The sequence below is a fragment of the Apodemus sylvaticus genome, chromosome 2 (assembly GCF_947179515.1).
Source record: "Apodemus sylvaticus chromosome 2, mApoSyl1.1, whole genome shotgun sequence".
NCBI classification, from domain to species: Eukaryota; Metazoa; Chordata; class Mammalia; order Rodentia; family Muridae; genus Apodemus; species Apodemus sylvaticus.
In genome coordinates, this window is record NC_067473.1 from 162,594,199 (window position 1) to 162,609,546 (window position 15,348).

Below are 15,348 nucleotides of genomic sequence, written 5' to 3' on the forward strand. Positions count from 1 at the left end.
CAGCAAGTGTCTTTAAGCACGGAGCCGTCTCTCCAGCCTGAGGGACTTTTTAAATATAAAGAAATAATATGAATCATAAGAAAAACCAAGTCCCTCCAGTGGGTATCTAATACCAATAGCAATGGTTATTGCTTAAAGCATACAAATGAACTCAAAACCAGGTACTAGGTGGTGTCACAGCACCCACCACCACTAGGGAGGCTGTGGCAGAAGGATCTTGAGTTCAAAAACAGCCTGAGCTACGTAGGAAGCCCTGCCTCAAAAATGAGAAACACAGTCACACAGAGCAGTAACTGAGGACTGGGGTTTCAAGGACAGTGTAGCAGGTGTGGTGGAGAATCACAGTGTGAGCATATACAGGTGAGAGGAAAATATACAAAAGCAACAGTCACTTAAACTGCTTGTTCTCATGGTAACAGATATAACACTGCACATTTTACAGAAAACATGAAATTCTTTATTAAAAAGTAATCAGAAACAGGTTGACATTCTCACCATAAAAATAATTTTATTGACAATAAATCTAAGCTTCTTGAGAGGCTGCATTAGCTAATAACAGGTGCCGAGGTGACAGTCTTTCAACCTTGGGCTTCTACAGTGATGAAGGCCCCGCTTGCCCTTGCTTATGCTGACCACAGAAGCCTCCTTTTAGCAAAATGTAGATCCACAATGTCAATGAACACATTTTAAATCTTTTCACGTTTATTAAAGGTTTTGACAAGGACAAGTTCATACAGTGTTATGAAATTCTATCTGCTGTACACTAACCATCTGTTCCCATGTAAGGACACCTGCTGCAGTACAGTCAACATCTTAATATGTACAAAAGCAGAATTTTTACTAAAGACCTGGACAAAGAGAGCAAGCTCGTAATGAACCTGAAGAATGTAGTATAGGAGAGATTCCAGAAACGCCTCCTGAAGGAGCCCAGGATGCCCCCTTGCCAGACAGAGCTGGGAGACATGATTACAGATGTGCCGCAGAGCCCGAGTGACGGTGACATATAAAACGTAAGAAAACACAACACACTCTTCACGAGTGGCACAAGGAGAGGTCCCAGAACTCTCTGCTGAAGGACAAAAGGCTCTGATGAGACCAGAATGGCACAGACATGGTCCTTCATGTGATCCATTAAAGGCTCTTTTATGTGGAAGCTGAATGACAACCCGCTTTGCAGTCCCAGGGTCCCAGCAGCCCTTTCCTGCTATCGCACTTGGCTGCTTGTGGCACTTGGATGCAAATGCTTAACTGGCGCTAATCGGGAGAGGCCCAGCCGCAGGCTCTGACTTGGGGACTTGGCGGGTGTTCCTGCCGATGCGCTGCTGCTCGAGTTTCTGCTCCCAGAGGCAGCTGCAGGAGAACACAGAGGCAAACAGATGGTTAGGTCCAGCTCTACAGAGCCCATCACAAGCTGCAACAGATCAGAAGAAAGACCCACACTGACAACCAGGAAAGGCACTGGCAGGCAAAGCAGTCTAATCTGAAACCTCCAACTCCAACACCTTCAAAGTCTTCAATTTTTCTGGCTGTGGAACAGAACACACATATAAAGACAAAGACAAACTTGCAAAGGCATTTGTGTTACATGTTTCCGTGCTCAAGTGTGCCCAGGCCTGAGTGCTCTGTTAAACTGAGGGGGGTCATTAGGTCTTAGGGCCAAACCTTGTTGCCAGAAAAATACAAACAAAATTGTTAATACTCTTGACTCTGATAGTCAGGGCTGTGTCCATAGGTTTTTGAAGTAAGAATGTCTCCATTTACTGCAGTTTTATTTCTAGCAATGAGAACAAATCCTACATGGCCTTGGTGATAAGGAAATGGCAAGATGATAAGCTGAAGCACAGAAACACTAATGTGGAAGAATGTGAGATACCACGGGACCTGCTCACACAAGACTCCAGTGACTAAGCTGTGTCCAGAGGCCTTGATAGCAAGTTTACATACCTGGGGGGACCCACTTGGGCCTCTTGCTCTCGGATGAAGGGCTGCACATTATTGCTGGTTTCCTAGCGGCCTCAGAAGGAAGGCCGACTGCCTGGGGTAAGGGTGGAGATCCTGACTTGATGGCAGCTGGAGCAGGGTCCACTGAAGTCACTTATTTGAAACACATAAAAACAACTGTCATGCAGGAAGAAAATGTTCAAGTCTAAAATGATAGGAGAGCAGAGAGATGAAGCAATTCGCCTGGAGTCTGACAACTACTGTTGGAGGCCAGATCAGAAACCAAGTGTGCCTTCTAATGCCTCGTCTGAATGTGTCAGGGACACTCCTAGAGAGGAGCCTAGGGTAATAAAGAACACAAAGTGTGGGCATCCTGTTCTCCAGAAACTTCTGTCCTGCACTTCTCTTCAGTGGGGGAGAGCACTGTGCTGAGATTCCAGGATGGCAGCAGGAAGGGGCCTTAGAATCCGCATGTTCAGGAGGTGTAGAGGGAGAAGTTCACAGGCTGAGCCAAATCCTGGCCGAGGGGAAAGATGGGCGGAGTTTTCCTGGCACAGAGAGTAGGGCACTGCCATGTCCTCACAGGCCTTGGAAATCAGCCTGGCTGTCCACAGACCTACTTTTTCACGAGTGACCCCTACGTTAAAAACTTCTTTCTGGGTCATGGTGATAAGACACCTGCTAGAAGGCCGAGGCAGAATTAAGAAAGTAAGGCCAAAAATAGTTATGATTAAATAAAACAAATTTTGTTGATAAAATTGCATTTTATGGTTATTATTATACAATACAGGTGTAAAGACAGTCTAACTTTTGAACACGAGAAACAGGTGTTCCATGTCCGAGACGTCACCAATTCTCACTGTAAACTGACACCATATGTTGCGACTGGGTCCTCAAAACAGAGATTAGGTCATGAGGGAAAGCAAGGATGTACGATCACCCAGGCCTCCCTGTTTCGAAGCCCAGACAGCATGGGCCAGCCTCTAAATGGGCCAGCCTGGGATTAAGCTCTAGGCCCTCACCCCTATCTTGAGACAATGTGAAGGTGGGTGTTCTGATGGGAAGATGCCGGTACAGAGTGTTTACAGGGAGGGCCGCGTGCTAGTGGGGGTGGGGGAGGGTCCAGACTCAGTCTTCTTATGGCTACCAGGGCTCAGTGTTCTTAGCTTTTCTCCCTAGCCACAATTCCTTTTAACTAGAGATGTGCATTCACAAAATGTCAGAGGGCACAGGCGAAGATCTGGAAACCCAACAACCCCGTCCCTATCAAACAAGTGGGAGCGGGCTCACCCGATGCCGCCTCACATTTCGGTTTTGATTTCCTTTCCTTCTTTCCCCCTGCGGGTTTTTTCTGCACTGTTTTCTTCTTTGTTTCTTTACTTCTTCTCACACCAAAGTCTTCATCACTTTCTTCACTCTCATCAAAATCAGGATCACTTTCTGAATCTTCGCCTTAAACAGGAAATTACACATTCTGTCTTGGTTCTAAAACGGGAGACTTCTGTTATGTCACCTGCCATGGCCCCCACTGTCACTTAGTGCACTAAGAACGCTCTGGCCTCCATGAAAGCATGGTTTCTGACCTCAAACTCAGCCTCTCCTGACCTAATACCTCCCGCCTCGTGCCAGGAGCCTTTTAACCTCCACCCTTCCTCCTCTGCAGGGATTAACACTTTTGCCCTAGAGCTCAAACCCTGGAATCCATACTGGACAAGTTCCTGAGGCCCTTCAGTTTGTATACCACCACTCTAAAAACATTACCTATGTGTTTACTATCTGTGACCCATCCCTCATTTGGGTTGTTTTCTTTTTTCTTTTCTTGGTTTTTCAAGACAGGGTTTCTCTGTGTGGCCCTGGCTGTCCTGGAACTCACTCTATAGACCAGGCAGGCCTCGAACTCAGAAATTCGTCTGCCTGCCTCTGCCTCCCAAGTGCTGGGATTAAAGGCGTGTGCCACCACTGCCCAGGGAGCTGTTTTCTCATTACTATCTCCCTAGCCCCTAGACTATAATAAACATCGTGAGTATCAAATATGTGTCCAGTGAGTGAACAGATCTGCCATCTGCTGACAGCATGTTAAAATCTAAAACACTGTATCTGACTGGTATTAATATACAGACTTATTCTTTTAAATTTTTAACACAATACAATTTTGCCAAAGTTACCATATTTTTCCTTTGCCCTAATTTCTATTAAGTCTGAAAACAACTGATAATAAGATAGTTTCATATTATTTCAACTCAAAATACTTCATACATTTCTACTGGCTATAAAGATAGCTGAAGCCTGTTGGAACAGGTTGAGTTGCTCCATGGCTAGAGACAAGCCAGCCTGCCTCTGCAGTCTCGCCCTCAAGCCTCACGGAGCTGGTTCTCCCATGTGCTAGTCTGTTTCAATGCTCACACTTTCACTCGGTCAGAAATGTGACTTCATTCTTTTTGTTTTTCTAATGCTGTTTGTCTATGCCTTAAAGGTTACCTTTAGATAATTTCTCTCTCCATGGCCAAGTTCAATTTAAGTGTTCTAGGAATTCTTGAGTTTATGAATGCCTAAGGCTCAATATAGTGCACTGTATAGATCCTGTTCTCCAATTAGTTTTTACTGAATTCCTATAGAATTAACTTGAAGTGGGCAGGACACAACTCACCAGTCGCACTCTCTGGCTCAGTGTCATTAGCACTGCCGCCACCGCCGCCGCCTTCTGGAAGCACCCTCCTCTGCTGAGCCCTGGCTTTAGATGTTGCTTTCGCCTCTCCTTCAACACCGGCGCTGTCCCCCTCCTCTGTTATCTTGTCCAAATCTGGAGACACACACCAGTGAGGACTCCGGGCAGACTCTGTGACCTCTGCTGCCGTCCTCTGCTCCCAGTAACACACTACCAGGCCATGCGGGGACAAAGTCTCCCAGGAAGAGACTCCGGTTTTAAGGGTAAGTCTGAGACCCTAATGAGTCATTGCCAAAGAACTTTCCAGATGTTCCTGGGAAGATGCAGTCCTTTCTTAAGTGGTCACCTACCGTGGAATGAAGGGCCTGAGTAGTCAGAACTGTCTAGTGTGGAAGAACGTAGGTCTGCAGTCAGAGAGAACAAGACTAAAGCATGAAGAAACAAGGGCCAGGAGACAGCGAGCCCTGGAACATGCAAGACTGTTCTAGCTATGAGTGTAAGAACTTAAGTTACAAAAATAGCACTGTGAATGAAAAGAACTGTCACTAATATCAAAACTTACCTACATCATCACTGGTTACACTGCAGTTAGAGACACGAGGAGGTTTATCTGTTTTCTCTGTTTTCCCTTTGCCTTGTTTGTCATTACCTAACACAGGAAGAAAAAAACTTGAGATGTATCCCAATCAGTGTCTAAAAAGCAGGAAGATGATCACTGAAACCCACGAACGCATATTAACACACAGACTGGAACAAATGATTTCAAACTCATACCGGCCCAGTGGCTGTGCCTGGAGGAACTAGCACATAGGAGTCTGAGATCTAAAATGACCCAGGTCAGTCAGACTCCATCTGTAAACTTGCTCATCTTCTCTAGATTTACTTCCCTGGTCTACACTTTGAAGATAATAAATAAATAATATCACTGTGTGAACAAATGCAGTCATGCTAACTTAAGCTCTGTGGTGGCTTGCCTGTCCTTTGAGCTCACACACTGGTGCATTCTGGGGATGTGGAGCCCTGCTGAAGGCAGTAAGTCACTGGAGGTCTGCAGAGTTTAGCTCAGTCCCGTCTAGTCTGCTTTCTCCTCCTTGAATGTGAACAGCAATGTGATCAGCCAGCTTTCTGCTCCCACACCTACCGCCATGGTCCCCTGCCTTTACGGACTCACTGGAACTCTCTAGAAGCACAAGACAGAATAAACTGCCTTCTTCAAATTGCTCTTGATTATGGTATTTTATTACAGCAACTGATACAAATGCTTTCCAATCATTACAAGCTAAAAAGATAAAGTGCTAGATAGAATATTTGTATGGTAGGTGTGCAGCCTTGGATTTCAGCCCTAACACTCACTATAAAACAAAACACAACCAATTTGAAGCTTTTAGGAGACTTTTAAACAATGCTATTGACAACATTAAGTTCCTTTGTTATGAAGAGCATTACTCTGGGAGAAGTACCATTTCCAGGATAACTCCTGCTATACGTTTCAGTGTCTTCTGTGATGAATTCTAGTCACCTAATTCTAGTCACATGACATTAGCTATAATACATGACAACACTCATGAAATTTCTGATTCCTGGTTAATAGCCTTCCTAATCAAAATGGTTTATTTTTAAAGAGGGAAAACTAACTTAAAAATTAAAAGCCTCACTTATACCCTCACATATACAAGGTTACAGAAGTCAGTCACACTCTGAAGTCTGAGCGTCCATGAAGGCTAGTGCCTCTAATCCTTTTGTTGTTGTTTGCTTTACACTACAGGGCCTTACTGTGTAGCCCTGGATGTCCCTGACCTCAATCTATAGACCAGGCTGGCCTCCAATTCAGAGATCCACCTGTGTCTGCCTCCCAAGGCCGGCCTCTTCCCGCAGAGCAGCACCATGCTGTGCAGCAGTCGGCTGCACAGGATAACTCCTAGGCTCCTCTGTGTGTGAAGTAAAGTGTTACGTGTGGGACCCGGACACAGCTGAATAAAGAACTGAATCCAGGGTTGCCCGCTGTCAAGTGCTCTTTATAGACTAAGTTGTATTCTTTCCCCTGTGAAGGCCTACCTTAAAAATGATTACAAAACAGTAAGGCACTTTTAAAGATAAAAACAAAGGAAATAGAGTTACTTTTCTCTTCGGACTTCTTCACTTGGTTGGTGAGTGTTGGAAGTTCCTTCACAGATAAAGCCAGGGCAACTTCTAGGCCTCTCTGGAAGACCTTGTCATCTAAAGCCACCCTGAAATAGATGTGTGAATAACAATGGGGTATTAATTACAATAAGTGCGGCAGTACCATTAACTCTAAAGAGCAAACTTACAGATTTTCCTGCAGTACTTAGCAGCTTCCTTCCAAGAATGTTCCTAAAGCATCCTTACGTGACTGAGCCTCCTAAAGTGCAGGGAGGTTGTGTTCTATGCGTGTAAAGTGTGGCAGGAAGAGCCTGAGCCACTGCTGGCCGCTTCTGCAGTAACTGTCCTTTTCTTTACTATCAGCTCTGCCTGAAGAAGCCCAGGTTTAACATAAGACACTCAGTTCAAACATCACTCCCACCCAGAGATCTCAGTCTTATCCACTGCTGTGACAGATATTATTCTTACAATAAAGGTATTTTGAGCTCTGTTCCCCTAAATTTAGATTTTAACAAAGATTTCACTACATACTGTATAAAGACACCATCCTGGTTGGAATACTACAAGTATCCTCAACGAGTCTCCAAGGTGAATCCGGCAGGGAGGTAGGGAAATAAGCCATACCAGCAATTAGCCCATACATAAAAAGCAGACCGTAATGCCTGCCTGCTCAAGTGGACCAATAGTTGTAATTACTCTAACAGGATAACCGCCAAGACAGATAAGGAAAAATTACACAGGGAAGAAAACTGAAATGTACCTTTAAGAACTTAACTTTTTAAGTTTTACTGGTAGGGATATAGTCTCAATAATTCTATGCATGTATAAAACTGTCAAAAGTTTTGAGATACAATTCATGTATTATAAAATAATCTCCAATTTCCTCTCTTCTCCTTCAAATAAGGCATCCCGTACTTAAAATGTCCTCAAAGCTCACTGTGTGCATGCAGCAATGCCTGTGGTACTCCAGACTTCAACAGAAAGCAGACACTCCGCCACTGAAGCTACACATCCACAGCCCCACGGAACCCATCCTTTTAGATAAATCAGCGGCTTTCAGTATCTCCAGGGTGCCTTAGCATCACCACTATCTAGTTTTAGAACACTTCTTTATCCATATCTATCAACAGCCATTTCTGATTACCCTGTGCTTGCTGGGTTTATATCAACTTGACACATGCTAGAGTCATTTTGTGAGAGGGAACTGCAATTGAGAAAATGCTCCTAACAGACTGACCTGTGAGTAAGCCTCTGATGCATCTTCGTGATTGAAGGGGGAGGCCAGCTCACAGTGGGTGGTGTCACCCCTGGGCTGGTGACTCTGGGCGCTATAAGAAAGCGGGCTGAGAGAGTGTGCAAGATGGCGGCACTCATAGAGCTCTCTGCTGGTCAGGGGCTGGGGACTGCGGTCGGTGAGCCTGGATCGTCTGGCTGTGCTGAACTGTACCAGACTTACAAGCGCTCCACTGGAGCTACACAGGGTCAGCAGCCCTCGCGGAGCCCTGCGTGAACTCTTGTCTGCTCTCTGACCCAGTAATGGAGAAGCCATCCCAGAAGCACACAAGATCAGCACCCATCTCCGTAAAGAGAAATATAATGCCAACTAGGATCTGTCAGCTCAACAGGAACAGATACCCTAGCCTTCATGTCTCTGCTGGAGGAGAAACTACTTCCTGTGCTAATCCATACTTTTTGGGTAGATGCCAAGAACTATGTGGAAGTGACCTGAAAGTGGTATACAAAGGCTATGCCCTTTCCCCTCAATTTCTTCCTGCCTGGCCACTCAACGCCGTGCATAGAGTGCCTGCAGCTGCTGTGTGGTGAGCACAAGTCAGAGTGAGAAGAAGAGAATATAGAGCTATATATAGCTACTAGAAAAAGACCTATATCAAGAGGCTCGGGAGTGCCTAAGCCTTCTCTCCCAGAGTCCGGGCTCTCAGAAGTTCTTTAGAGATGGCCCTGCCTCCCTGGACACCTTCGTTTTCAGCCATTTGGTTCTGCTGCTGCAGACAAAGCTGCTCAGTGGGGAGCTTCAGGCCAGTGGGATGCTTCAGGCCCACTTTCGGGACTGTGCAACCTCTGTGTCTACTGCACCCACATCCTCAACCCTGGATGGAGCTGAGGTGCCAACTCCATGCCAGACCTCAGCAGGCCCTGAGACTGAGGAGAGCCATACTGACGCCAGCCTTAGATTCTCTCTGTGCTGGCAGGGCTGGCAGCCATGGTGGGCTATGCCTTGCTCAGTGGCATTGTTTCTATCCAGCGGACAGTCACCCAGGCCTTGGGCCTGGCTGAGGAAGATGAATAGGACTGATGCATTCGTGTTCCCAGGACTGATTTTTCTACTCATGCATTCCAGACATCCCTTCATCTCCCCATTGTTGGAGCAGCCGAAAATGGGGTGCTGTCCTCAGAATAAAATTGTTTACACTTAAAAAAAGGAAGAAAGCAGGCTGAGCAAGTCGTGAAGAGCAAGCCAGTAAGCAGAACTCCTCTCTACTCTCTGTATTAGCTCCTGCCTCTAGGTTCTTATCCTAACTTCTTTCAGTGATGGACCGTGTAGTAACTGTATGTTGAAGTTCTTTCCTCCCTATGTTGCTTATGGCCATGGTGGTTTGCCATGGCAACAGATACCCTAACAAGGACATCATCACCCTTCCCTCAGCCCAAAACAACCAGTAATAAACATTTTCTGTTTGCATGGACCAGTCTACTCTGGACACTTCATACAAATGGAATATGTAGTATGTATATGTATGTAGCTTTGCCTCTGAGAACAGAATGACTTTCCCCAGCTCATTCACATTACAGCATGCATCTACAGTTCATGTTTTGTGGGTAACAGTCCATGACAGAGAACACATTTTATTTATTCAACTATTAGCTGACAGACATTCAGTTGCTTTCCTGTTTTTAATACTATCACACTGCTATCAACATTGACATGAAGTGGCAGTATTTTCAGTTTCCTTAGGTACTATCGATGCCACAGACAGATCAGTCCTGTTTAACATTGTGAAGACTGCTAATCTGCTTTCTTGGGTACCTGGGCCATTCCCAATCCCACCAGCAATGTCTGAAGGTTCCAGGCTTGCCACACTTTCATTAACATGTATTAACATCACATAGTAGTTGAGAAGTGATTAATAGTTATTAATAGTGATTAATAGAAGAGTTATCACATCGTGGTTCCCACTTACATTTCCCTGATAGTGAACCATGCTGGCATCTTTTTATGTGTTTGATGAGTAACCTTATACTTTTGGAAAAATACTTCTTGTGATATTCTGTACGCTGAAATTAGACTATCAGTCTTTTACAAGCATTAGTGTTTTATGCTTGTCTTGTATTTAAACTCCCAGCCATGACAGTCAAAGTAGAAACACAGTGCAGAGCTTGGCATGCTAAGTTTCTTAGTGCTGACAGACTTTTCAGAGGAATCCACAGCAGCTGAACATTACCCACCCCACCGCCCATATCCTGGTCTGGACTACAGTTTTCAGTTTTCGGTCTCTTGGGAATGCCTCCTCCCTCCTGGTCCCAAACGATTGTTTACAAATGTTTTAAAATGCCCTTGGACTTGCCCTGCCTTTTAACAAAGTAGCTCTGTGAGATCTGAAGCAGCAGAGATAGGTGCAGTCAGTAGCATTACTATTTAAACAGGTTTTTTGTTTTTGTTTTTATGTATGTGAATTTATTTCCCAAGCCAGAAAGTCAGAAAGCACCTACTGGCACCTCCCCGTGCTCCAAACAGCAATAGCCGTCAGACAAACCCCCATTTAACCCGAGATTCTGAAGCTGTGTATCTGTTAAATGAACATCTGAACCACGTGGTTTTTGGGTCTTACCTCTCACCTTTTTTTAGGGGGTTCTGTTGATAAGACCTCTTCTTTTTGAAGATTCTTCAAGTTAGGTTTTGGTTTGTCTTGATTTAAAACCTTTGGCACGGTTTTTGACTTCTTTACAGGTATAGATGAAGAAATAAAATCATCTATTTTTGTATGAATTAAAAAGTAAAATTATTTTTCTTGGCAGCTTAAATTAATTACAGTTTATCCACATTCCATATATAATCAAGTTTAATTTCTATACCTTAAAAGTTAATAAAGACAATTTGCCTCTATTTTCTTTCATTCATCTCAAGATGAACAGTGGCCTGTTTAAGAACATCAACCTATCAAAAACCCATTTACTGAAAACTACAAAGGTAAATTATGACAGCACATAAATGTCAGACCTAATAGTTAGCTAAAAGCCTATAGAACCATTAGGAAATTTGTAAAAATTTACCTTACTAAGTGGAAGGAATGATCTTTTTTGGGGGGTTTTCGAGACAGGGTTTCTCTATGTAGCCCTGGCTGTCCTGGAACTCACTCTGTAGACCAGGCTGGCCTTGAACTCAGAAATCCGCCTGCCTCTGCCTCCCAAGTGCTGGGATCAAAGGCAGGCGCCACCACTGCCCGGTGGAAGGAATGATCTTTAACTAAACATCACAGTGTAGCCCAGGAATGTTTGCAAAGGCACATTACTAGCGAACAACCAAGTCTAGGAAAACAGGAAGCACCACCACGGCACTGCTGCTTTTCTCAGGCTTTTCTGTACTATAATCCTCAAAAGTCTTGTGACTCTTCTAGGGACATTCAAAAAACACGTACACTACACGTGAGTAGACTTTCAGGACACATATACTATTGATGATGCACTTTTTTTTTTTTTTTGGTTTTTTGGATTTGTTTTTTTCGAGACAGGGTTTCTCTGTATAGCCCTGGCTGTCTTGGAACTCACTTTGTAGACCAGGCTGGCCTCGAACTCAGAAATCTGCCTGCCTCTGCCTCCTAGAGTGCTAGGATTACAGGCGTGCGCCACCACTGCCCGGTGATCATGCACTTTTAACAGAGTGTGTTAACGTTTCTTTCACACATCCAGATACAGAAATACAATCTAACTTTCTGCACATTCCACCCTACCCAGGATCAGAAACACAACTGGCAATCTATAAGTACCTGGCATATACCCTTGACAGCAAGAAAAAGCAACAACTTATCTGCCAAATTGCTTTTTTCTCAAGTTGTAGACACAGCAAAAAAGAAACTTCTCTGAACTGAGGAACTGCTAAAGTATGTAACTTAAAGGAAACTTTGGTGGGCTGGGAAGGAAATGTAAAACTTCTAGTATAAGACTATAGTCCAGTGATAGAGCATCTATGCAGCATGTATGAGGCCCTGGGTTGCATCCCCAGTGAACACCCTCCTCCCCAACAGACAAAGCAATACACACACACACACACACACACACACACACACACACACACAGGAAAAAGTATCTTATTGCAAATGCATTGTAATCTAGTGAAATGTTCCTTAAACTTTGATCAAAGTTCTAACAACAAAGGCAAACATATAATCAATACGACAAAGCGTAAACCTAAAATTTCAGGGCTTATCTTTTCATCTAACTCTGAGGAAATAAATTTCTCAATGTATTAAAGAAAAGTAAAAAGCTCTACTTACCATCAGAGTCATTGCCAGAATCCTCAAACTGTGAATAGTTGACTGGTTTTTTATTTCTATGATCAAGACAGAAATTTTTCATTACTGTAAATATTAATCTTTTACCTTCACCTTAAAGTTATTAATAGTCTTGAAGAAAGGACAATGTGTTTGAGTCTCTCAAAAGTACTTCAACTCAAAGCCAAGAAACTGGCATTAACTAAAAAGCCAAACCCATACCTAATATACATAATGTGAAGAAAAATTAATTCAGGAAATCCCCAAAGTAAGGAGAAAACAAATATTTTCAATTAAACTTTGTATTCTGTTTAGTGGTGACTGGGTATTTGTAAACTGTGTGCTGTTCTTTGCTTACATTATAAAGTACCTTTAGTTTTAACCATATTTTAAAAATTCTGTCGGAGCAGAGCTATGGCTCACTGCGTAAGACTATGCACTGTTCTTTCAGAGGACCTGAATCTGGTTGCCAGCACCCATGCCAGGCAGCCGCTGGCTTCCTCAGACATTGCACTCACATAATACACCCACACAGACACCTAAAACCAAAACCAAACAAAAAAGCTTTAAAAGAAACCCCTCTACAATTCAAATAATGCTTTCTTGACAGAATGTCCACTTACAATAGCCCGTCCCTAGCATCTTTTAGGAACTATGCGGGCACAGGAGAAGGCTGCTCAGTGCAGAAGGATGCTCCTCTGGCAACCATTCCATGCCCCACGCTGACAAGCTCGCTCAGTAGTTGCTCATTCTTTCAAGCAAAAATGGGAGTTCTGTAAAAAAGAGGCTTGTCCACTCCAGATCAGGATCCAGACTTGTGTTTCCTCGACTGAAGGCGGAGGTGAACAGACTGAAGGCGGAGGTGTTCATGTTACTCTCCCACTCGTCAGAGTTTAAGAATCTGACAGCTACATAAAATATGAAAGCATCTTTGGAAATTGTGGGATTGAAAAATTAGTAAATAGAATCAAAAGCCTACTAAAAAGTTAAGCATACTCAGGCTGAGCTGTAACAGACATGGATTCTTAACAATTCAGTGAACACAAATTACCTATTGTGTTTTAGAGACTCGCATGAGATATGCAGGAAACCATTACTTTTTAAAAGAACTTTAAAAACTTCATTATTTGTATATGATCATGTCTGCGTGTGTGGGCATATGATACTGTGCACATGAGTACAGTATCTGCAAAGGCCAGAAGAGGGCGCTAGGTCTCCCAGGGCTGGAAGAGTTGCAAACTAAAGTGGTTAGGAATGGGACTTGGGTCTTCTGGGAGAACACCAAGCACTCTTTTAACTATTGAGCCAGCCCATAAATGCTTTAGTATGTGGCTGCAGAAACTGTAAGGACTATGACCACCACAGTTCGATGTCAATGCCTCAATTTGTATTAAGGGGCCAAAAGTCCTATCAGCATTGCAGTGTAAATGACAGAAGAGTGAAGACAACAACTGGTTTAGTTTTACTGTAACAAAAGTAACAGGCCAGTGAGATGCAGTGGCTAACGTCACTGCTGTGCAACCCTCATAACCTAGGACTCCTAGGATCCATGAAAAGGTGGAGAGAAGAGAAAGGACCCCACAGTTATCCGCTGAATCAAGACAATGTATGTCTACCACCCTTCCCACCCCTTTTAGTCACACACAATAAAAAAAAAACAAAACCCACAAAATAACAACAAAAGCCAGAGCGCAGTCACGATCTCATGGGGCTTCTGAGGAGTCAGAGACCGTGGATCACGCTGTGACTCCTACTATCCCAACTAACAGCATTATGTCGTCGATATCTGCATTCCTATCCGCTTTCGACTTCACCTTGGAAGCAACAGAAATCTAGACCTGCCTTCTAGATCTCATTATCTCAAAGGTGCCCATCTCCTCTATATCCACTTGTCAGAAGTACCTAAACTTGGCCTGGAGAGATGGGTCAGTGGTTAAGAGCATTGACTGATCTTCCCAAGGTCCTGAGTTCAAATCCCAGCAACCACATGGTAGCTGACAACCATCTGTAAAGAGATCTGATGCCCTCTTCTGGTGTGGCTGGAAACAGCTACAGTGTACTCATAGAAAAATAAATCTTAAAAATAAAGTACCTAAACTTACTTGTTCCATCTACACATACACACAAGACACACACAGTGCCAAAATTACACACAACTGATAACGTCCCAATTTTCCCCCTCCTATCACTCTGGACACTTTAGTTCCCACTCAGAGACAACCAACAGCCAGTGGCCTTTATTTATTTAAGACTTATTTATTTATTGTATGTAAGTACACTGTTGCTGTCTTCACTAAGTTTATTTTTGTTTGGTTTTGCAGGACTGGGGACTGAACCTTGGGCCTCTCATCTGCTAGGCAGTCACTCGACCACTGGGCCATCGTCTCCGCTATATTCAGTCATTCTACTAAATGGACGGTCGGCCTGGCATCCCAGTTGTGATCACGGAGAGAGATTCCATCAGTCTAACAGAAAGCAGAGAGGAACTGGAGTCATGTGATACGGCACCAGGGCTCGAGCTGGGTGTTAAAGGGGCCTCTCTGCCCAGGGACCTGGCAGGTTAGCATTTGAATCGCGCTTAACGTGACAGCGAGCGACCCTTGGTCGAGCACCACAGCCCAGCGATACAGAAAAAGCAGACGCGCCTATTTTGTGCTCTAAAGATCCCTCCGGAGTAGCGGGGAATCCGCGGGCAACAGCCGCGAAAGGAGGCGGAGAGGCGGAAAGCAGGATGCTAAGCCGGCCACCCCGAGCAGCGGTGGCTCTCACCGGAGACTGTCGCCGAGCACCAATCCCGCTGCCCTTATCGGATCTCGTCCTCTCCCTCAACCTCGCAGGACACTGGCCTCCAGCAGCCACACCCCAAGCCCCGTCCTTCCTCTCTGCCCCGCGGGACGTCACCAACTACTCACCTGGTAGGGCGCGCCATGGGGCCTTTCCTAGAGCAGCCGTGCTCTGGAGCTGGAGAGCAGCAGCGGCGGTTTCAATTCCCGCCTAAAACCAGATGTCGCGCTCCACGGTCCCGGTGCTCCAGCCCGCCAATCACCACTCGCCTGCCTAGGGCTGCGCCTGCGTGCTGAGGAGAGAGCGCCTGCGCACAAACCCTTTGCCCGG

At 44.6% G+C, this 15,348-nt stretch overlaps 1 protein-coding gene and 1 pseudogene across 2 annotated transcripts; one reads left to right on the forward strand and one right to left on the reverse strand.

Moving 5' to 3' along the window:
* Positions 1-434: 434 nt before the first annotated feature.
* On the reverse strand, positions 435-15,291 carry Rad51ap1 (RAD51 associated protein 1). Of its 2 annotated transcripts, none has more exons than XM_052174923.1 (9): positions 15,147-15,291; positions 12,238-12,293; positions 10,583-10,718; positions 6,725-6,834; positions 5,169-5,255; positions 4,589-4,741; positions 3,247-3,393; positions 1,945-2,094; positions 435-1,350 (listed from the first exon to the last, which is right to left on the reverse strand). In XM_052174923.1, the coding sequence occupies exons 1-9, from the start codon at positions 15,161-15,163 to the stop codon at positions 1,205-1,207; spliced, it is 1,002 nt and encodes a 333-aa protein (XP_052030883.1). In that variant the 5' UTR covers positions 15,164-15,291; the 3' UTR covers positions 435-1,204. The 2 variants fall into 2 exon arrangements, with proteins under 2 accessions (XP_052030883.1, XP_052030882.1); XM_052174922.1 differs by having other exon boundaries at positions 3,232-3,393; positions 15,147-15,290.
* On the forward strand, positions 6,953-9,035 carry LOC127677216 (metaxin-1-like; annotated as a pseudogene).
* Positions 15,292-15,348: the final 57 nt, after the last annotated feature.

Excerpts from the sequence above, each read along its gene's own strand:
- Rad51ap1 (XM_052174922.1), bottom strand. Across the intron at positions 4,742-5,168 it reads TGTAACCAGTGATGATGTAG|ATTTGGACAAGATAACAGAG; the intron begins GTAAGTTTTGAT and ends GTGTGTCTCCAG. Across the intron at positions 1,351-1,944 it reads GCCCAAGTGGGTCCCCCCAG|CTGCCTCTGGGAGCAGAAAC; the intron begins GTATGTAAACTT and ends GTTCTCCTGCAG.